This window comes from Cavenderia fasciculata (assembly GCF_000203815.1).
Source record: "Cavenderia fasciculata unplaced genomic scaffold Scf_Dfasci-G-b-205a01.r1-3, whole genome shotgun sequence".
Taxonomy (NCBI): domain Eukaryota; phylum Evosea; class Eumycetozoa; order Acytosteliales; family Cavenderiaceae; genus Cavenderia; species Cavenderia fasciculata.
In genome coordinates this window covers 1,462,130-1,485,720 of record NW_004457737.1, presented here as the reverse complement: position 1 = coordinate 1,485,720, position 23,591 = coordinate 1,462,130, and the positions used below count along the sequence as shown (strand labels likewise).

At 32.7% G+C, this 23,591-nt stretch overlaps 8 protein-coding genes across 8 annotated transcripts; 6 read left to right on the top strand and 2 right to left on the bottom strand.

Moving 5' to 3' along the window:
- Position 1: 1 nt before the first annotated feature.
- On the top strand, positions 2–3,254 carry DFA_03293 (uncharacterized protein; the record flags this gene model as incomplete). The annotated part of the gene is made up of 3 exons (XM_004362841.1): positions 2–390; positions 453–1,984; positions 2,065–3,254. The coding sequence occupies 3 exons, from the start codon at positions 2–4 to the stop codon at positions 3,252–3,254; spliced, it is 3,111 nt and encodes a 1,036-aa protein (XP_004362898.1).
- A 692-nt stretch (positions 3,255–3,946) lies between these two features.
- DFA_03292 (uncharacterized protein) lies at positions 3,947–7,794 on the top strand (the record flags this gene model as incomplete). Its single annotated transcript, XM_004362840.1, has 6 exons — positions 3,947–4,443; positions 4,539–5,071; positions 5,149–5,685; positions 5,770–6,312; positions 6,391–6,666; positions 6,722–7,794. The coding sequence occupies 6 exons, from the start codon at positions 3,947–3,949 to the stop codon at positions 7,792–7,794; spliced, it is 3,459 nt and encodes a 1,152-aa protein (XP_004362897.1).
- Positions 7,795–8,048: 254 nt separating this feature from the next.
- Positions 8,049–11,237, top strand: DFA_03291 (uncharacterized protein; the record flags this gene model as incomplete). Its single annotated transcript, XM_004362839.1, has 4 exons — positions 8,049–8,718; positions 8,794–8,933; positions 9,081–10,089; positions 10,165–11,237. 4 exons carry the CDS (start codon positions 8,049–8,051, stop codon positions 11,235–11,237), a joined length of 2,892 nt encoding a protein of 963 aa, XP_004362896.1.
- A 765-nt stretch (positions 11,238–12,002) lies between these two features.
- DFA_03290 (uncharacterized protein) lies at positions 12,003–14,513 on the bottom strand (the record flags this gene model as incomplete). Its single annotated transcript, XM_004362838.1, has 1 exon — positions 12,003–14,513. One exon carries the CDS (start codon positions 14,511–14,513, stop codon positions 12,003–12,005), a length of 2,511 nt encoding a protein of 836 aa, XP_004362895.1.
- Positions 14,514–14,983: 470 nt separating this feature from the next.
- Positions 14,984–16,060, top strand: DFA_03289 (uncharacterized protein; the record flags this gene model as incomplete). Its single annotated transcript, XM_004362837.1, has 1 exon — positions 14,984–16,060. One exon carries the CDS (start codon positions 14,984–14,986, stop codon positions 16,058–16,060), a length of 1,077 nt encoding a protein of 358 aa, XP_004362894.1.
- Positions 16,061–16,368: 308 nt separating this feature from the next.
- On the top strand, positions 16,369–17,385 carry DFA_03288 (uncharacterized protein; the record flags this gene model as incomplete). The annotated part of the gene is made up of 1 exon (XM_004362836.1): positions 16,369–17,385. The coding sequence occupies one exon, from the start codon at positions 16,369–16,371 to the stop codon at positions 17,383–17,385; it is 1,017 nt and encodes a 338-aa protein (XP_004362893.1).
- A 277-nt stretch (positions 17,386–17,662) lies between these two features.
- Positions 17,663–19,440, top strand: DFA_03287 (uncharacterized protein; the record flags this gene model as incomplete). The annotated part of the gene is made up of 3 exons (XM_004362835.1): positions 17,663–17,981; positions 18,061–18,897; positions 18,968–19,440. The coding sequence occupies 3 exons, from the start codon at positions 17,663–17,665 to the stop codon at positions 19,438–19,440; spliced, it is 1,629 nt and encodes a 542-aa protein (XP_004362892.1).
- A 283-nt stretch (positions 19,441–19,723) lies between these two features.
- On the bottom strand, positions 19,724–22,624 carry culC (cullin C; the record flags this gene model as incomplete). The annotated part of the gene is made up of 9 exons (XM_004362834.1): positions 19,724–19,925; positions 20,003–20,254; positions 20,341–20,624; positions 20,720–21,088; positions 21,174–21,287; positions 21,372–21,539; positions 21,614–21,739; positions 21,818–21,986; positions 22,089–22,624. The coding sequence occupies 9 exons, from the start codon at positions 22,622–22,624 to the stop codon at positions 19,724–19,726; spliced, it is 2,220 nt and encodes a 739-aa protein (XP_004362891.1).
- Positions 22,625–23,591: the final 967 nt, after the last annotated feature.

Here is a 23,591-nt window from a genome sequence, read left to right as displayed (position 1 = left end):
GATGAGCACAACAGGTCATCAAAAATCATTTGTATCAAGGAAACGTATACAACCAAACTTTCTGGGACCTGCTACAACAACTACTACATCAACAACTCCACAAGAAGAATCTGTAGTTGATTCTGCTCAATCAGAACAGGCAATTAAACAACAAATTGTTGTAGTAGAATCCTCAGTAGCAACAGTAGATGATATTAAATTGTCTCAACCTATCACTTCTCATACCGCTGCAGTGGTAGTTGTCCAGCCGGCTGCACCAACACCAGCACCTGAGGATCTTAAAACCAAACAATCATTGGATCTTCTTCAAAGTGTTAGATCTAGGTTTGGAGATCAAAGCCCTGTATTTCACGAGTTTATTAGACTCTTACAAGGTTTTCACTCTAATTCGTAAGTATTCACTATTGTCTCTCTCTTCTTTTAGATTATATTAATTAATTATTTTCATTTAGTCATACACCTGAATACATTGTAAACAATATAAGAACTTTATTTAAAGATCATCAAGATTTATTAATTGGATTCGATCTTGTTGTTGGTAGTCCAATTACGACTTCAACGACTCCTACTACTCAACCAACTGTTGTACAACAGTCATCACCTACCACCATAACTACTGCTCCTCTTCCTCTTCCTCTTCCTACAACTACTGTTACTTCAACAACAACATCAGCTGCTGTAATCAAACCTGTAAAATATGATGATGTTGCTACTACACCACTCGTTTCTTCAACTATAACTAAACCACCTCCATCTCTTCCAATCCCTGCGTCACTTGAAACGAAACCTCTGGTTCCTGTTGTGGCAACACCATCTAAATCACAAACCTCCTTCTTCCCAAAGACAGATGCGCTGTTATCAAGCAGTGTCATTGAAACAAGTACAGAGTTACCAGATATAACAACAAATGTAACTGAATTAAAACGACATACAACCGATGAGACATTGCATAGATTACTCAACAAACTAGAGATTCAACCAATTGATGAGTCAACTAGCAACAACAATGGCAACAACAATAGTGGTCACTTACCACTCACCACTGACGATCTAATCACTCCCGAACCTAGATCACCACGCAGTGGTAGTGATGGTCCACAAGTAGTAGCAGTAGTAGTAGAGGAAGAGTCAACAGAGGATGAAGAAGAATCAGATGAAGATGAAGACGAAGAGGAGGAAGAAGAAGGGTCATCTTCTACAACCAACAAGGCTGGATACCAACAAGACGAAGTTGCATTATCAGATGAAGGCGAACAAATAGAGGATCCAGATCCAGTAGACTTTAACCCCGACGATTTAAACGATCAAAAGAGAATGACAGAGATTCACGAACTTATAAGACAAAGAAACACAAGACAACGATACCAAAGAGAACAAAAGCTAAACGATATGTTTGATCGAATTACCAAAGGTGCTCCTCCACCATACATCACTCCAACAAAGTTTGAAAAACGTAGAAAGAAAAAGTATCCAGAGGACCAAGACGAGGATGATGAGGTAGAAGTGTCAGAATCGGATACAAGCCTTTCATCAAGTCTAAATGATTCAGTCAACCTTTTATCTTTAAATCCTTTGGCTCCTATTTTAGAAGGTCAAAGTTTAAATATAACAACATCAACAACAACAACTACCTCATCATCATCATCATCATCATTTGTAACACCAAGAAAATCAGAAAAGAGAAAAGATCCACCACCACAATCACCATTTGCATTACCACCATCTTTAAACAAATCCTCTTTAGAATCTCAATCATCTCTTTCAATTTCAAATGGTAGTATAGGAGAAACAGTTGTTTTCAAAAAATTGTTTTCAAACTCAAATTCCATCCACAAGAAAATGAGAGAGAAAATGACAGCAGTAGCCATATTAAATGCAAAGGAATTACTAAAACATGAAAAGGAATCAAATATTAATATTATTCTCATTTCATTAATGAGATTATCTTTATTTGCACCATCAATAGAATCAAATGCTCCCAAAGGTAAATTTAAAAATGAAACAAACAAATATATATATATTGTGGAAACTAATTATAATACTGTATTTATTTATTTATTTTAGGTACTGAAAAAGATAAGTTTCAACAATTATTAAATTCAGAAAATGGATTATCTAATCAATTTTTAAAGTGGAAGGCTACAGATGTCATTAAATCTTATCAATCGGTTAGTACTGATCAATGGCTATCGGCAACTGCTCACACCAAGAAAAAATTGGTTCATGTACATTTGATGAATCAAATCATTGTGCCATTGTTTGGAGTTCCAACTAAAATACTTGCTGCATTGGCTGATATCCCAAGCAGTTTTACCAGTCAGTCTACTGGAATAGATACTTTGGAAAAGATTATCACTCGTATGACAGAACAAAAGAAACTCACAACGCCAGAGGAAATCCAACTCTTCAAATCTACACTTGTCAAAGTGTACAGCATCCTTTCATCTCCTCCACCACCTAACCATCTACTCACAAGATTCACCTCAACAGAAATCCAATCAATTATTAATAATCGTTCAGAAGTCTCTGGTAAACTTAAAACAATTGTAAAAAGTCATGACCCTCCAAAACAACCTCAACCTCAACAACAAATACAAAAACCTCAACCTCAACTGCAACAACCACAAGTTATTGTTCAACAAGGTCAACCTCAATCTGTTAATTCCCAACCACAACCTACTACTACTACTGTTCTTCCTCCTCAAAAAACAGCTGTAGCAGCACAACCACTTGAACAACCTCAACAAAAAGCAATGACCAGACCAGATACTTCAGCTTTCCAAACAACTACAAATACAACACAACAACCACCAGTTATTATACCTGCTCCTCAAAGTCAACCACCTCCTCCTCCTCCTACTATTCAACCCCAAGTTCAACCACAACCAATTATTCCACCTCAAACAACCACAACTACTACAGGACCTCAACAACAACAACAAAATAACAAAAAATCATCTGCTGTAGGCTCGATAAATACAAATGAATTTATGCAATCAACCGAAAAATCACTTCAAGAATTGACGACAGACCAAGCAAAGATTCAGTATCTTTTACAACTAGTCTCAAAACAACAAGCACAAATCCAATTGACACAAAACGAAAACCAAAAGCTTTCTACTCAAAACCAAATGCTCTATGAAAATATTGATAGATTTGCAGTGTGGCAAAGAAATGTTAAAACTCAATATGAACAATATGCATCATTTATGTCTCATTCAATGATGTTTTCTCTCAACAATCCAAAAAAATAATTAATTAATTAATATAACTAACCCTATAAACTCCATCCATGATGCGAATTTAATTATTCATGTCAATACACTAAATTAATAATATTTAAAGGATCTTCGAGAACAATTAATATTTCTTGGACATCATGCCAAAATATCATGTCGACATATCATTGCAGAACTCTAAAAGTCGTATTTGGAAAGTTTCGTTTTAAGCATCAACAGATATTTGAGAAACAAATGATCTTCAAAAAATATATTTTTTGTTTCTAATGGGGTATTTGGTAATGAATAGTGCTTGGAAAAAGGGTATCTACTATTTTCATCGATTACTGATATGATCCATTTACTTTCTCATTTTCCTACAGAACTAATCGACAAATAATCGATTTGTTGATAGATTTTTATACTTTGATGATGTGAATTACAATAATACTCTGCAGATATTTATTGATTAATTAAAAATCTTGCAAGAAATTTCAAAAATATCATTATAAAAATCTTTAAATATTTAGATACCATGATATCATTTAATTTTATTTCCCCCATTTGTTCTTTCTCTAAAGGGCTAAGGGGTCGGCCCTTTCATCATCAAACCAACCAATCATAACATTGGAAATAATCATAGTATAGTAATAACAATTTTTTTTATGTATTATCTATTTATTTATTATTTTTGATTATATATATATTATTTATTTATTTAAAAAAAGATGGATAAAAGAGAGAGACAAAAGTTATATTTTTTTAATTTTGCAGTAGTAGCACAGATATTATTTTTAATATTATGTTGTAGTAGTTATGACCAACAAAGAGGCATGATGGTAAACGGACAAACAGAGAGTCCAGGGAATTTTTTTATGAATTTCCTAACCATTGTATCATACGACCAAAGTGAATGTAGTTCAGGTCAAGTACCAACCAACCCACCAGAAAAGATTGAATCATTTACACCAGAAGAATGTTATCGGTATCCAACTCGTAGTATATTGGTACGATTCATTTCATCGACCACCGCTCAATACCAAATATTCAACACTATGACTTGCCAAGGAACCATTCTGACCGACCTCAATCTCGACTACTCTATAGCTGGTTGCCAGAATCCATTCAATCTACCTAAATGGTTTGTCATTAGATTTGGAAAACCACAAGCTCCAATAATCGGTTCACTACCTTATTTGTATTATGAAAAAACTTCAATAACTTCGTATGTTCACAAATCGATTTATTTATTTATTATGCTTGCAACTAACTTTGTTTTTTCATATATAATATCTATCTCTTTATATATATATAATGAAGTTTCTGTGATGTATCATCAACAGACAGATATTTTAGTGCTAGAGTCTACTTGATGCCAAATAGATGTACATTTAGTGATTATATGGGTATTGCTGAAAGAGGTGTTGATGGTACAGATACATCGATTCAGACTATTAATGATGCTGCCAATTGTGCTGGTTCTCCTATCACCTATGACTATAGTTGCCCGGCATCTCCCAATCCCTACAAAATTGGTTTGGCATTCAAAACCAAGCCATACACTCGTGTCACTGGTACTGTCACTGTTCTCTCGTACACTGCCGTCAGAGTACTCGGACTAGACTTTGGTTTTGATCAAAAGGCAAATGCCTATACAACGGTTATGCTCAACCAACAATCAACAAGTACACCTTACAACGATGGTTATACATACCAAGCATCTACAAATATGGTCTTTACAAGGTTAACTGCCGGCTTTTCAGGTACCCTCGGATTCTATGTCGATGGTTTTGATTATGTTAATAATCTTATTATTGCTCCCCTTGTAACTCAAACTTTTACTATTCCTGCTTGTATGTATAATGAATACATTAAAATTAATTTAGATTGATAATTAATTAATTAATTAATTAATTATTTATTTTAATAGACCCAATGATTACAACTATTACACCAGTAACTGTTACAACTAATTCTATTACAATTACATATGGATCTACTGGTGGATTTGCCAATGGAAATACATATGCTGTGAGTGCGATCATTCAACCATCAACTACCATTACATTCCCAGGATGCTCGGCTGCTACAACATGTCAATTGGTCGGACTACCTCTAGGTGCTCTCGTTAATGTCACTGTTACCGTCACCAACACTGGTTCATCAAATACTAAATCGGTGATGCAACAACTTGTCACACCACTAAGCAACTTTGATTTTGCATTCCAACCTACCTATTCGGCCGGTAACATCACCTTTTCTTATAGTAACCTGGGATACGGAGAAACAACCTTTATTACTCAGGTAACCGATCTAGTTACCAGTGTAAATACTCCCTATAACACTAAAAATATGTACCAAGCATTCGCAGTAGCACCAAGTGTACCAACCAATTACAGAGTCAATGCTACTGCCATCAATGATGGAAACACTTTACAAGTTATAAAAACATTTAATTGGTTAGGAAGTAAGTAAAAACAATCAATTTAAATCAAAAATATGAATCATATTTTAATTAATCTTTTTTTAATTAATTATAAATATTTTTTAGATATTCTACTTAGTAATATAACTATAACAGATATTACATCAATTTCTGCAAATTTTTGGTGTACTATTAATAATTTGCAAAGTGGATTTTACGAGATACCAATTACCTCTGCTGGATCTTTAGTGGTAACGGGACTCAGTACACAAGGACCCTTAAAACTTACCCTTAATCCAAACACTCAATATACCTTTTCAGCAACCGTTGTACAGCCAACGACATTCCGTAAATCCCAAACACTCCCATTCGTTTTTAGTTCCGTTTCCACCATGCAAATCACCGTTGCCGAAACGATACAAAAAATCAACGCTTTAAACCAAACCTATTTACAAATAAGACCCACTGTACAAGGTGGATCACGTATTATTACAACTATTTTTGCATCGGCCTCTACCAATTTCACAAATGGGGTTACATTTAATACCTCTACAAACTCATTCATTGCCCCAAACCTTGCTATTCCAAGTGGTCCATTTAATTTAACTATTAGAGCATCCCAAAGTGATGATCAAGTTACAACTCCTTTTACTTTTAGAATTTATAAATGTAAGAAAACTTTATTAATTAATTAATTTATTTTTACAAAACCATTGATTGACTAATATTTAATTTTTTTAAAATTAGTCCCATCTATTGATCAAATCAATGTAACAAGTGGATATGAATTTGCAAACGTTTCATGGACAAGTAGTGGTGGAGTACCTGGTACCATTAGCTATGAGGTCATCATTTACAATCCAAGTAGTACTCATCCAACCCCTGTTTCTGTATGCTCTGGTGTTGCCACTAGTTGTTTGATTACCAAATTAACTTCCAATACTCCCTATGCCATAGATATCATTGTATCTTCTTTACAATTTGATGATTATGTTAAAACATCATCAATTCAAACTTTGAGATGTAAGCTGTTTTTTATAATATATTTGATCAATTTTTTAATTCTTTTATTTTATAGATCCAAATAATTTAACTTGTTTTGATAACAATGGAAATAATACAATTGATTGTAATGGATTTGGACAATGTTTAAATGGAACTTGTTTATGTGATGATAATAGAGTTGGTATTTATTGTGAAACACCAACAACCGACAGTGGTAATGGAACCAATGTAAATCCAAAACCAAACGCCCCAGAAGTAGTAATCAACAACAAAAATATCTTTTACGAATTTGTGATTTGTGAAATCAGAGAAGTGGATTTGGATGACCAAATTGTAAAGGTGTTGGATTTATCAAACCAAAATTGGACACAAACCAACAAAACCAATCAACCAACCATCAAGTCTGACCTATTGTTGGAGAATACTTGGATCTATAGTTCAACGAATAGTACAACTCATTTCAACTCGATCAACATTACCTTTTTACAATACCAATTGAAACAACCACAAACAGATGTTACTAATATCACTGAAACAAAGGTACCTATAACCTTTGCAAACCAATTATTTTATCTAGATCTTGGTTCGATCAAATATACCATTGATATTGATCAATGGAAGTTTGACAATCGATTAAATACTCTTCAATTAATAACCAACATAACTCAACCACAAGGTCAACAAGGATGTGGAGTTTCAGGAGATGTAGATCTAAACAATATCTTGAACAATTCAACAGAATTCACCTCGGTAGTTGTTGGAAAGGATCAAATTGTAGTTGGAAAATTAATTAATCGCGCAATGATGGATGACATTCCAAGAAAGATTGGATACAGAGTGCAACAATACTACAACTATGAAAAAGACCAACAAATGATTAGTATCTATACACTCATTCCAAATTTCAGTGATAGAGCAACTCTTGATCCACAATTTGACCTCCTTCTCAACGGCGATACAGTAGAAGAATGCGATTCTTCTTCATCCAAAACTTGGAAGATTATAGTTGGATGTGTTGTTGGTGGAGTTGGTTTGGTTGCCATTGCTACAGGTGCCACTATCTATCATAAAAAGTTATCAGTCATGAAAATTCATGATAAAAAGATGAAGAAAATTTTGGAAAAAAATAAGGGTTTAACACTTTGAATGCCAAAATCAGTTTCAGATCAAAGTCAAAAAAAAATAAAAAACAATTCCGCATTTGGTAATAGCTCAGCGATCTATAGTAGCGGGTGGTAGAAATAACATAATATTTTAATTTTTTTTATCTATTTATATTTTAACATATCTTCATATAATATGTGTACGCTCAACATTATTTATCTATTATATGTTTCTTTATTGCAAAAATACGAGTATTTACAGATAAATCATCAACAGCATCAGCAGCAGCAACAACTATGTTTGAAAGTTTGAAGAAAGGTGTAGCATTGTTTCGAAGCATATACAAAGGAGGGATCGAAGCCGAGTATGATGATAATAATCAACTTGATGACAATCATCTACTTGATGATAATCCTTTACTTGATGGTAATGCTATACTTGACGATGAAGATCTAGAAGATGATGCATTTGTTGAACCAGAATATCAAAGATCACATACACCTGTACCAGAAAAAGAAGTAGAGTATTCACAACAACAACAACAACCACCACTAAAACCACGTACCAACTACAAAGAAGATGATTTACAAGAGGAATTTGAATGGTTCAAAGAGACTTTCGATGCCCACATGGAGTTATTCAAGAAGTTTGAAGCAAAAGAATCTATTGAAGCCATTGAATCACCTGAAGAGTTGGAAATCCACCAGAAGTTCAATAGATTTCTTCAAACAAGATTGATTTATGTCCACAAGTTGAATAACAAGAAGAAAAAACAACCAGAAAGTGTCGGTCGTATCCCATTATTCAATAACCTAACGGACTTGGACAAACGTGCATCCAAGTCTTACTATTTTGTTCAAGACACAACCATTTTTGAATGTAAATGCGCTAACAAGGGGAATTGTACTGCTTGCAAATGCAAGTTATATAATAATGGTTGTACTTCTCAATGTAAATGCCCATGTCGTATGTATATAAATAGATAGATAGATGATTCACCAACAACTTGCTAACAAATTAGAACAATTATCACATTTATAGGGGATCTATTCAAAGAGAAATGGACTATTTTAAATAATACAAACTCAGAAGAATTGTCGAATCGAATAACCTATGAAATGGATAGCAGCAATGCATCAGCACGTAGCAAAAACATCGATCAACCATTAACTCCTAGTCAAGTAATAAGCTTGATAATCGACGAATCAGTCATCAACCACATACTCGAGGAATCGAATTTGTATCTCATCCATCGAAGCAAATATGCAAGGGATTATAAATACATCAAGCAACATTACCAACAAATAAGACTTTTTCTCACGAATAAGTCAAAGGAATCACAGCCGCCTCCATCATCATCATCAACAACAACAACTACATATTCAACTTCTAGAAGAAGATACAATGAAGAAGAAGATGATGATAATGATGAAGAAAAAGAGGCTGATACACCAAGGAGAAAAAAGAAACAAAAGAAAAATCAAAGAAAGAGCCAGCCAGTTACAATAATTGATGAAGATAACGAACAATTCCAACATCCTATTCTTTCTAATACATCTTCATCAACAACTCCCACCACCGCCACCACTTCCTCTTCAAGCTTTGGATCCAGTCTGCTTCGTTTGTTCACACCCTCCCACTCGCAAACATCGACCACATCATCATCATCATCATCATCATCATCATCATCATCATCATCATCATCATCGACAACATCTACCACATCTACCTCAAATCAAACCAATGCAGTAGAAACTGAGTACAATCAAATTGTTGGAAGAATGGTTGATTTTGAGACTTGGAAGCGTGGGTTTCTATCAACAATGCCACAAGGATTATCTCCACAAGATAGGCTTAGCTTTATTCAAGAACAGTTAGAACAAGAGGAAATACAGTTGGTTGACAACACCAAGTTGTTTACCTATAAACAATTGGAGAATTTCTTTTATATTGCCTTTTTTATGGGTCTTGTCAAACTCCCACGGGCGGAAGACCATTGGAATAGAAAGAGCCCTTTCCATCCTCCATCTGTTATCCGCCCATTAATGTCAAGAAAAAGATTTAAGTCCATCCTCAAATTCCTTCACTATGACGAAGATTCCGTCATTCAAATGATTGAAAAAAATTCAAACAACCACTATATCCCATCATTACGTTTATCAATCGATGAATATATGGCCCCTTATAAAGGCTTGGTAAGGTTCAAGCAGTATGAACCAGATAAACCACACAAATTTGGATTAAAGTATTTCGTTTTATCTGACTCAAATGGTTTTATATTGACCCAATGGCTTTACAGAGGTAGTGATGAATCTACAACAAAATCTGTAACAATAGGTATGTTGTTTTATAACAATTTACAAATATCATCATTATCATCATATGTCTAATCATTATTATTGTCTTATTTAGATCCATCTGTGGTTAGTTCTTTTCCACCAAATAGTCCTCTTAAAATCCCAATCGAATTTGCAGAGTGGGTCAGACAAAAAGTAGCTACAGATGATAGACCATTGAGTCACTATTTGTTTGCAATGGATAACTATTACACATCATTACAAGTTGCCACTGTATTATCAAACTTTAGTCAAAACATCAATTCCAACAACGACGATAACAATCCCAACAATAAGATTCATTATGTAATGACTGTAAGGTCCATTAGACCAACGTACCTTTTCAAAGATGGTTTAGGACGCATGGTACAAAAGGACAACAAGAAAAAGTTGGCTGCTATAGCATTTCCAAAAGAAGACTCTGGTATTCCCCAGGACATTTGTGCCACCGCCATCAATGACAGCAAAGTAACATATTTTTTATCAAATGCCTGTAATCCATATACATTAAAAGAAGGAAAACTCACAAAGCTCGATGTGCAGACTCAATACAATGCAACTACCCACGGAGTCGATCTGTCAGGACAACTATCATCAAATTGTCGGTCATATCCCCATCGAAAAAGCAAATACACACATGTTAACATATTTGCGCAGTTGGATCGTGCAATGGTGAATGCATATTGCATCTTCAAATCCCTTGAAGGCAATAGCACATACCGATTTTGTGATTTCACTCAAAACGTGGTAAGAGATAAGCTTGGCTTGCAGGAGCCTATTCAAAAACAATTGGAACACTTGAATCCAATTACATCAAAAGTATTCCAGGATCAAAGAGATAGGATTAAACAACTGGAACAAGAATTGGCTACACAATCCACATACGTAACCAGTGGAAATGGAGGCCAATATGCTCCCACTTCTGCTGCTGCTCCTCAAACTGTAGTCCACGCATTGGTTCAAGGTGATCTAAATCCTTGTCAGTATTGCAAAGTCCTTGATGTAAAGCGTAGAACAAGAACCACCAAGACTTGTTGCCAATGTAAAGTTAACTTTCACGATGAATGCTATCTTATAGCACATCTCCCAGAAAACAAACTGCTTCTATCGGCAATAGTACATCAACATCAACAACAACGACAAGGATAACTCCGTTCATTCCATCCATCCATCCATTCATCCATTCACCAATAAATAGTTATAAATAAAACCAAAAAAGAAGATAAAAAAAAGGTAGGTAGTTCTATACTATAGTAACATGCAACTAGCTAGTGCGATAAGAGACACAGGTCAGGTAGTTGAGTGTAAATGGACCAATGCTATGATCGATAATCGTGGCAGATTTAAACATACAAAGACGCAACTGCGGCAATATCTTTAAACAATGATAATTTACTTGAACAGCTCTGTATCTCTCTGCACAAGAGTGGATTGGAGGAGCAAATAAGTACAAGTAACTCGTGAATGTTATAACAGCAATAGACTTGGTGTTGATTCAGTACTTGACAATATTGTGAACTCTTATTCCTTATCCTTTCTTGTGCATTTGGCACTAACGAGCCACAAAATACAATGATATATCTATATATATAACTATATACTATATGTTCTAACTATACTATGTTCTATCTCTTCATTTATCTTATACTTTATCTCTTTTATTGACTCATAATAAACTTACTGTGGCTTGGTTGGTGCTCTAAAGTCTGCCAACCGACAATTCCTAAAATGGAAATTCATTTTTTTTTTATTTTTTTACGACCCAATTGGGATAGCTGCTGAACGACGCACCTAGCACCCACTACGCACTGCCATCGACTTGACACACCCTCTATTCAAAGTGTTAATTTAAATAAAACGATCGATCGATATTTTAATATACAACAACGTTTCTCTCTTCTTTTATACAAATATTTATTGATTAGAATAATTTTTCTTCCAATCTAAAAACTTTTTTGCATGTTTACTTGGAACTTTTGATAAAACATAATTTAACATTGTTTCATTTTTAGAATCCCATCCTGCATTTAAAAGAGCAACGTTTTCTCTATCCCAATCCTCTGGTTTAAGTTTGAGAGATGACACGATGGTGTAATGATTGTTTTGGATTAGTTTTGGAACCATTTTAGTGACAAATGTAGAGTGGTCGTAAATGTCCAATTTGTTTGCCCAATCAATCGAACGTAGGTATCCATTCGTACCGATCTTGTCCACTGGAGGTATAACAAATGGCACTGTAATGGTTTGAGGTGATTCAGAATCGAGGATCATCTTGGTTGTTGTTAATTTGATACCCAATACTTTGACAGCATAGTCTATAACAGCCACATTGCCACTTTGAAAGGGAACATAGTACCATTCCCTAGATAAACTGTGTTCCATGTTGAAGACTTTAGAGTCTAAAGACTTTTTGACAAAGTTGATGTATCCGGCATCCAACAACATTGGTATAATAGAATTTGGGAGAGGTTTGGAAGCACTCCACAACTTGTATTTGACAAGTGTCTCTAACACTTTGACTCTACCCAATTCGGCAAGACTAAAAACGGTATTGGTTTCTATTTTCATCTTTAGTCTTTTTCTGTCCATCTCAATGTCGTCGCTGTCTACGATGATGCCTGATTTAAAGAGTGCGTACTCTAGCATGTGTACGTGACCCTTTTTACATATTGCGTCGATATTTAATGTGACAGTAGTGTCTAGACTGACAAGATATTTAAATATTTCAAATTGTCCATTGTCACGAGCAGTGTTGATCCACTCTGACAGGTAGATGTAGGGGACGATAATATCGTATGTTTTGAAATAGTCAAACAAGAATTTGGTCACACCCAAATCCATTTTACAAGCAGCCATGATTGTATTGGCAGACACTATGTCTTTGGCAACCGGAACCTCTTGACAAAAATGGTATAATACATTGAAATGACCTCCTTCAATTGAACGGACGATTCCTCTTTCTAGAGGTCTCTTTTCCGTCACAGCAACGAGGTCAATCTTTTCGGCCAAATATTTTACAACATCCAAATGACCAAACGACATTGCTTGATCCAATCCCAACAGAGTTGTTGGTCGATAGTCTACTCCAAAACCCTTGAATAAATATTGTACAATTTCCAAATGTCCTTTGGTCGATGCCTCTGGGATGAGAAACTCGAGCAAGTCTGTGCCAATGACTGATGGATCGGGCAATGCATATTTAACACACTCTATATTTCCGTGTTTGACAATCGATCTAACACTTTCATCAGAGAATGTACCACCCAACTTGTTTGCATACCACAGCATCATTTCAATATCTCCACTCATGCAAACATAAGTCTCTATAGAATTATCTCTTTCCAATCCAAACTCTTGATGAAGGTACTCGAGTGCCTGTATATTTCCAAATTGTGCCAATGTCGATACCATGTTGGATGAGATGGATCTCAAGTACTTGTTCTTTACCAAAAACTTGATCATCTCGGTTTGTTCATTCTTGACACTCGATGATACATCTTTGTGATACACCATGTTTGTAACGGCCAACAAGATAGAATCTTGTTCTAGGTATTTGCTTTTCGGGCTACCCTTTTTAATCAACAACAATAACATTGCATGATTGTTGTTGTGGATAGCTCTCTTGATTGCCTTTTGAGTGAATAGACTCTTGTACTTTTTAATACCCAACATGTACTCTACTACTTGAATATGATTATTCTTGACAGCCATATCAATTGCATCCTTTGTTGCATCACATTCAAAAGAATCCAATAACTTTAATACACCAACATGACCATCAAATGCAGCCAAATCATATGCTCTAGAAGTCAATATATTTGCATTCTTTATCTTGTTTATCTTTTTAAGTTTTGGATGATCCAAATTATTATTATTATTATTATTGTTGATATGATTAAATATTGCTTCGAGGATTGTAATATGACCTTGTTGAGATGCATTTTCAATAGCCAAATTAGTGATCACAGTAGTAGTACTACCTTGTTGTAATAAAAACTCTACTAGTTCTAAATTACCAGACTCTGCTGCATTGTCGAGTACTATATGATCACCTGCCAACTGATCACTATAGATATCAAACAATCTTTTGAAAGTCGACAATTTGAATGCAAACGACCGATTGTATCGATGTGGTGAACATAATGCTTTAATATCGTTGATTGTCAGAACAGGCCACAACGATCTAATCTTGTCCTTGTTGGTTGAATAGTAATCTAATAGTCCTCCATAACCATTGATGATCGCCCATCTCATCGTTGGTATCTCATCGATCTTGTAAGAGACACCGTGAGGTGAATATCTACTGTGTTGTGAGTATTCATGAATATAATTGGTTATCAACTTGAATACATATTTATTCTTGAGTATATTATGAATGTTGTGGTGTTGGTGTTGTTGTATTTGTTGTTGTTCACAATCTGTCATCTTTTTAGTACTATCAAATATATATCTGAAAAGACAAGCAAGATTTATTATTAGTGTGTGGGAGGAGGTTTAATTTTATTTTTTTTTGTTACCTTTTTTAATTAAAAGTTGTAGAGTAACAAAAAGATTAACACAACATGCACAAATAATTCGTACACACAATACAGATATCGATGTAATCACATATTATATATATAATCCAATCACAACAACCACAACAACAACACCACAATAAACACAATCGTAATTAGAATGAATGATCATACCCATCCATCATCTAATTATATATGATCATTCCTTCACTATGATGATCGTTTGTTTGTTATTAATAGTTATATTAATTAGTGGAAATATATTTGATATTTGATTCTGATAATGGATTGATGGTTTGGTTGTGTTATATTCTTATTATTTTATCATTAATAATTAATAATAATTCAACCACAAAAAAAGAAGAAGAAGAAAGAACAATGGGAATAACAACACTAAGTGATCTTGAAAAAGAAAAAGGAGGATTAGTAACTGAAAATAATAATGATAATATTAATATTATGAATAATAATGTAAATATTAAAAGTAATGATGGAAAATATCATGAATTAAGAGAAGATGATAAAGTAGATAAAAGTAGAGCAAATAATTATAGTGGTCAAAATGCAACTATCCAAGACTTGGGTGAGCCAAATGGAGATGGATCAAATGTTTATATTGGAATTGATGGTATCTACCATTACTATGATGAACGTACCACATCAACGATCGCTAAACTATTGGCTCGTTTTGGATTCGTAATAGAGGTTAAAAGAAAGCATCTGGTCAATTTACTAAAGACTATCTCCTTTTGGGTATTTTTCGCTTCGTTTGCAATGCTCATCGCAGAGTTTGTCATTGGGAAAGGCTTTGCATCTCCTCGTGAAAACAAGATGATTGGTCCACATCCCGAGGCTGTCTTTCTCGTCGGAGGATTGGTCCCCTACTATGTCAAGGTTCACCATCAAATCTATCGAATCGTATTGCCACTCATTATCCATTTCGGTATCATTCATCTATTGATAAACTCTGTTTTCTTGATTCGGTTTTGTGTCATCACTGAACAACGTTGGAAGTGGAGATGGACACTACTCGTATTTCTTCTCACCGACATTGGAGCTAGTTTATTGGCAATGAATGCTCCAAAAGGGTACAATGTCCTCACGTCTGGTGCCAGTGGCTCGATTTGTGGATTTATCGGTGCAGTCATGTGCGAAACCTTTTTTGCAAGAGAAGAGATGAGTAAAGTGAGTCGATACTATACCCTTGGATCTTTGATATTTAGTATGGCTGTCTGTCTCATTCTCAGTAGTCTTCCGGGCTACAGTCTTGGAGGTCATTTAGGTGGATTTATCTCAGGTGTTTTATTGGGTGGTGCCATATTCATCAGAAATCCTGCCAAGAAAAAGATTAGAATTGCAATGATTCTACTTGCTGTTGGATATTTCTCTATTACCATCCTCTTATTTTTGGCTTTACCAGCACGTGGGGATGAGAGCACGTATTATCGCTCGTGAATGAAATCAAATCAATCAATCAAACAACATTTTTTTCAAAAAATGTACATTTCAATTCCAAATTAAATAAAAAAAGATACAATAATTAGTCGATTTACAATTAATTTGAGTTGGGAATCGTTCAGAGTATACAAACTATTTTTTGTAGATTGATTGAATGTGGGTGATGTGTGAGTGGGTATGATGAAAATTTATTATTATTGATCTGAGGATCGAATTAAAATATTATTAATATATTTCCATGGAATGCATAAATAAATATCAATCATTGTTTGAAAAGATATCTTTTAATTTAATTTTTTAAAAAAATGGATTATAACTCAACAACTATAGTCCCAATCATAGAAAGAATAGATGAACAAGATAGAGTTGATCAACCCCAACAACATACAATCAATATAAATCAAAATAGAAATAATAATAATATAAATGAAATAGAACTTTATGGAAAAAAACAAAATGGAAATTATAATCGTTTAGAATCAGATGGTGCTGATACATTTTTAAATGAAGATAAAGATGAGTTGGTTAGGAATAAAGGAGTTGGATATATTGCATTGGATGGAAATGTTTATTATTTGGAAGAAGAGAATGAAATGGTCGCAAGAGACAGAACCTACACAAGATACGCTGGTTATTTTTTGGAATATCCTACGAAACAACAAATCAAGGGGCTAGTATGTTCAGTTTCGTTTTGGGTATTTGCAATATCATTGTTTATGTTGATATTAGAATTTGTGGTCTATTTAGTTTGTCATGATAATCTATTCCAATTGCTCTACATGGTACCAGATCTAGTCTATCGAGGACAGTTGCATAGATTATTCTTCCCATTAATTCTTCATGGTGGACCTATGCATTTACTTGGCAATTCAACGTTCTTATTGAGAATATGTCTCATTATGGAGAAAAGATGGGGTTGGAAAAGAACACTATTTATCTATTTGGCTACAAATTTCGGTTCCAGTTTAATGATAATGGCAACCTCGGATCCATACAAGGCCTCGTTGGGTGCAAGTGGTGCTATTCTGGGATTTGTAGGAGTCATCGTATTCGAATCCCTCTTTGCAATGAAAGAGTTTTCCAAAGCAACTAGATACAATTTCCTCATCACCACACTCTATCATCTTTTAATTATCATTATCAATAGTTTTGGACCACAAGTTTCCATGGCTGGGCATATGGGTGGATTCATTCTCGGGTTTCTCATGGCTGGTGGATTATTCCTACAAAGAAAATCAGCAAGAATAACAATGACCGTTGTAACTTGTATCTATTTAATAATAATAATCATTGTTCCAATTTGTATAGCAATAAATAAATAAATAAACTAATTAAATAAATATATTCTACAAATAAATAAATAAATAAATATATATATTTATTTGTAAAAACTACTATCGTTGGAAACTTGAGGAAATGGGAAAAGTGAACCGATAAAGTCACCACCTCCAAAAAAGGAAAACAATTAAAAAAAAAATTAAAAAAATCATTTAATTTTTAGAATGCAAGCCAAAGTTCATTTCTTATTGAGCAGAGAGAAGAAGCAGTAGTACTATATATATACCCACCAATAATATACAGTTTGTACATCAAGTCAAAATGACAGTAGTCGTAGTTGAAGAGATTATTGAGCATTGTAGAAAAATACAAGTTAGAACAGATTCAGAGATACAGGAACTGCTGAATCATTATCATTCACTCTTTACACATTCCTCTTTAATTCATTATAACGATAACGACCATTATAATAATAACTATAATAATAACTATAATAATAATAATAATAATAATTACGATAATAGTAATAATCAACAACAATTAAATTTAACAATATTTATAAATCAAGTAATTGAAAATTTGAATAGAGCAATAGATAATTATCAAAGTACTATTCATATATTAAATAATATAATACAAAGTATGTATAATAGATACATACATACATACATGTTTGATACAATATAAATAATATTAAATGTTATCAAATTAATTTATAGGAGAAAAAGAATTATATTCAAGATTAATAGAATTTATAGAATACTCTTGTCAAACAAGAAAACAAATCATAGAAACAAAAGCAAAAATGTTGGAAGAATTAAACCAAATGAATAATACTCTACCAGAGACTATCTTTACAATCTCAAAAGCTACATGTTATCGTTGGAAACAAGAAAGATTAACATATGAACCAACATCACCTAATAATAATAATAATATAGATATTGATACATGTTCACCACCTGGATCACCAATTATATCAAATTCATCTCAAAATGCAGATAAAGAACTTGTTGGCGAAGGACCTATATACCTAAAGAAGGTATCAGATTCATTACATTTAATGGAATTCAAGTTTGATATTGGAGAAGTTGAAACGATGGTATTCCCAATCGTAAAGGAAACACCAATCTTTGCTGTTGCACATGGACACTATGTACTAGAATACCAAGACTACTTTTATGGAATCACCTTTCAATCTGATATCCCCGATGTATATATTCAACTATTTAACAAGACTTTGGACTCTATTTGTTGTTTTGCACTGGTCCAAGCAGACCCTTCCACCCTGGAAGAGAAAAAGGTTGGTTTTTTGGTTTCTTCACTCAACAGTATGTCAACCGGTGTAAATAATGGCTCCAATTCTATTGCATGTGGAATAATGGGTGCATCAATGGTTGTATCTCTTGCATTACGTCAAGGTGGAATCAAATTAAAATCATCACTAGAAAAGCATAAAGTACCAGTTGAAGTATCACCAATTGTTTCTGCACCAATTAAATTAATTAAAAGTGCAACTCCCTATGCTGTCTCTACAAGTTCATTTGTTATTTCAAGTATGTAAATGAAATGTTTAAACCATATCTGAAAAACAATACATTTATTAATTATTATATTTTTATTTAGCATTTGCATCAGTTGTTGAAGTAGTTGGTAGTGGAGTTGTGACTGGAGTCAAATTTATAGCACCAAAACAACAAGATGGACCACAAAACGAAACATTGGCAGCAGCTGCAGAGTTTGGAAAAACATCTATTGCAGCCATCACTGAAATTACAACTGCCATCTCGTTAGGATTGAATAACATCCTCGACGAAGCTCACAACTCTACTGTTGATGTTGTCAATCACAAGCTTGGTAAAAATGCTGCAGATATCACTCAAGACTCTTTCTTGATTGGAAAGGATGTAGTCACTACTGCCATGACATTTTCTGCTAAAAGTGTACTCGTCAAAGGAGCTATCAGTGGTGGTACCAATGTAATTAAAAAAGAATTTGATATTTCCCCAAATCAAAATAATCAAAACAATCCAAATAATCTTATGATTCAAAATAATAATTCACCGTTCATACCTGTAAATAATAATGATGATCTCTAAAATATTAATAATTGTAAAAATAAAATTATTTATTTAACTTATATTATATTATTTTTGTACAATACTTTTTTTTTTGTTTGATTTTATTTGTAATGATTTGTATTATTTTTAGAGAGATATATCTAAAAATAATTTTATTTTCCCCTTCTTGTTTTGATTTTAGTTTTCCCCAAATGTCTTTTTCTTCTTTTTGAAAAAAAGATAAATAAATATATTTTCATACTATTATTATTATTATTATAGTGTTGTTGTTGTTGGTTATTATTAATATCTTTTTGGTTTTTTAAGCCATATAGTTATAAATCTTTCTATCTTGTTTTGATCTTTCTAAATATTCACGTTCAATTAAAGATTCAATTCTCTTTTTTACAATGATTGGATTTGGTACAAATCTCGAGGACAATTGTTTGATTACTTCTGAAATCAAATTGGAATGATCCATTGTCTTACGAGCCTTCATAATACGAACAATAGATGCTTCAATTCTATAGAAAGATAGATAAAAGGTTGATTAGTACAAAGAGTATTATTACATCTTTTTTTTGTTTTGTTGTTAACTTACTGATGCTTTCTATCTTCATCAACCTTGTGTCTAGTTTCACTAACTTCTACAGGTGTCTCTTTTTGTATGACAGACATGATCTTGACTTTATATAATTTGCTCTTGAATTTAGTGTTGAAAGCAAATACATCAGATTCCTCAATAGTCTTGCTCTCACTTTCCTTTTCCAAAATCTTATTCTTTGCACTTGTCAATGCCATCAAATTTCTCTTTAAATCAGGAATTGGAATTCCAGTTGTTTCTGCAATTTCCCTATAAAGAAGTTGGGATTAATAAAACTGTCTTGTTTTCAATTTCTTTCTTTCTTTTCCTTTTTTCTTTTTTTCTTTTATACATACTTGAAACCAATTTTTTGAGTATCATTAAACAATAATAAAATAACCATTTGATAGGTTGAAACTTGTAACTCGTGAGTCTTTGATGGGAATGATGCTTTGATTTCAGCAGTTCCCATATTGGTTTGCCAAACAACCAAACGACCATTGTGTTGAGAAAGATAGAATGATTTGAATGCTTCACAACAATGCAAAATCTCTCTTGGTAATATACAATGTGCAGTATTTTGTGTTGGCCAGAATCCTGTAGTCAACACATGGACACTTAACTCAAATGTTAATGGCGACTAAAAAGAAAAGATTAAAAAAAAAAGAAATAATTGATTAATTATTATTATGGTTATTTTTGTTTTTTTGTTATTTGTTTTGTTTTTATACATACTTGTAAAGTTTGAGTATATTGTTTAAAACCATTCATTGTATCAACTGATAATCTCATATCAGTAAACATACCCTCCAACTTGCTTGTAAATTGATAACCACATTCAGTCTTTAATTTGGCAATCATATTTCTTTCGGCATCATCTGATACACTTCTACCCAACAATAAACGTTTGGCAAGATGTTGTTTATAGTACTTTTCAAAGACATCCTTTTCTTGAATGAATCTAAAGAGCATTAAAATCTTATCCAACAATATATCAACTTCCTCTTCACCAACTCCCTTTAATCCCTTCTTTAACTTTTCATCGATAAACAATGAAATAAATTCTGGTGATTTTGGATTTAAATTGATAAAGTATTCAAATGACTAAATAATATAATAAAAAAAAAATAACCTATTAATAACTAAAGTATAACTTTTTTTAACATTATTTGAGATAATAATAATTTACCTGATGAAGAGTATGTTGGAATTGTTTATCATTGAAAAATGCATTGATATGCAAATTATCATATTTATCCTTTAGATCTAATAAGCTTTGGAAATAAGTTCCTTGTTCTTTGGTCTAATTAATTCAAAAAAAAATTAGATTATTAATAATCATTTTGTTGTTTTTAATTATTATCAATGATCCTCTTTTCATTCTTACCTTTTCTTCATCCATAACAATTTCTCTACCAATTTCTCTGACATGCTTTGAAATTACATCTTTCATTAAATTAAGACCATCTGGTACTCTAGTAAATAATATATACATTCTCTTGAGATCTTCAATTTTATCATCGGTCAACATTGAAATTAAACCTGAATTTTCCATCTATATAGAACAAAATAAATATTAATATCTAAATTGTGAGTCACAATATATAATATTATGATTGTTTGTCATACCTTAACAAGAGTCTTCATATGATTTGAAATAAGTTGTTTCTCTGAAACTTCCTTTAATTTTGATTCAGTACTACCATCCAAATACAATGATACTCTTTCAAGTTCATCCTTTAAACATGTTTCAACCTTTTAAATAAAAACAGTATTAGTTATATATTTTAATGAAAATAGAGAGTATAAATAATGATCAATGGAGACACAAACCTTTTTCATGTAATCTGGACAACTACAAGTTGATATTAATTGTTGTGATTCAAGTTGATAATATTTTGCAGTAGTTGCCAAGAATTGATTTTCAAAGCTCTCTTCATAAACAATCTTTGAATTAATTCCAAGTTCAATTAACATTTGTGTAATATTTTTAATTAATAATCTAATAATAATAATAATAATTGTAAATAAAAGTATTAATATTTCTATACTCTTACTCTATCTATTTCTATCTATTATTTATATTATTATATTATATTATTACCTATTAATCATTTCACCAGATCTTTCCTTTTTAATCATTTCCAATAATATATTGGTAAGACGATCTTTGATTTGTTTATGGTGGATGACATTGTCACGGAAGAGGTTGAGACCGAGGTCATAGACTGGAGCGACCTTGGATTGGTCGACATAGGTACGATCCATGTACATGAGAATATCACGGATCATCATCATCGAAGTCTTGTGGTCGTTCCAACATCGATTGAGCTCTTTGAGGAACACCTCATCGTTGGCAGCCTCTACACCCTGTGCAATGTTCTTGAGATGCGTATCGAGCAATTTCTTGAGGTTGTTGTAGAGGAACTCTCCGTGTTTGTGCAATACTACATTGTAAGCATTTCTGTACAACTCTTCAAACGACAGTGACGATGCATTCTTGGAGTGGATGGTCTTGATAGCATCCTCTAGCAACTTCCATGCCGTGTTGATTAGAATCGTATTATCTGCTTGTTGGTAACTGGCATTATAATTCTTTAAATGTGTAAGATTGATTTTTTGTTGAGGTTTGGTTGACATCTCTCTCTATTATCTCTCTCTATCTCTCTTCTTTCTATTCTTCTTTTTCTTTTTCTTTTCTAAACTAACTAATTAGTTTTCTTCTCTCTTTTCTATCTCTTCTTTCTCTTTCTTTCTTGATACTAATTATAATTATTACTATTATTCAATATTTATATTAACTTTTTAATTAAATACAATTTGTTGTTTTTTCTTTTTCTTTTTTGATTCTGTTGATGTTTGAGTTATTGTGACAACTAACTAATTTAATTAATTAAAAGGTGAATGTGATGACTAGTATATGATAAAAATGAAAATTAGATAAAATAAACTATTACCAAACCATCCATCAAGCTTGATGAATGAATGAACACACAGCTTGAAAATATTTACCTTTTTTTTTTTTTTTTTAATAATTTCGAAAAACAACAAATAAATATAGATAATAATAAAATTTAGGGTGATGTTGGAAACACGCTTGAAATGTGAATGTGAATATTACAGTGGGTCGGTCAATACAACAATAAACTATAGTTTGAAGATTTGATTAATAGTTTGATTCTCTCTTAGGTTGTTTGATCAAACAACGATAAATTGAATACTGTGGAGGACGCCTATAATTAACAACGAACCTTAAGTGATTATTATTAATAAATTCATCGAATCAATGAAGAAAAAAAAAAACAAGGATGGCAGGGTCAATTTTGTGTGGATGCAAAAAAATCTCTTGTATTAATTAATATTTTTTTTTGCAACAACAAGGAGATACGCATGATTCATCACCTGATGATTCAATTTAAACACGTGTAATTCAATTATAAGATCAAAAGAGAATAGATTATCAATGTTTACATTGTGGAGTCTTTTTGACTTAGTACAAAAGAGAGAAAAAGAAATTAACAAGAGTTTAGTTAATTAATGTTAAAAATAGATTAAATTTTATTGAATACACAAAACAAACAAACAAATGGATAAAATATTAACACTA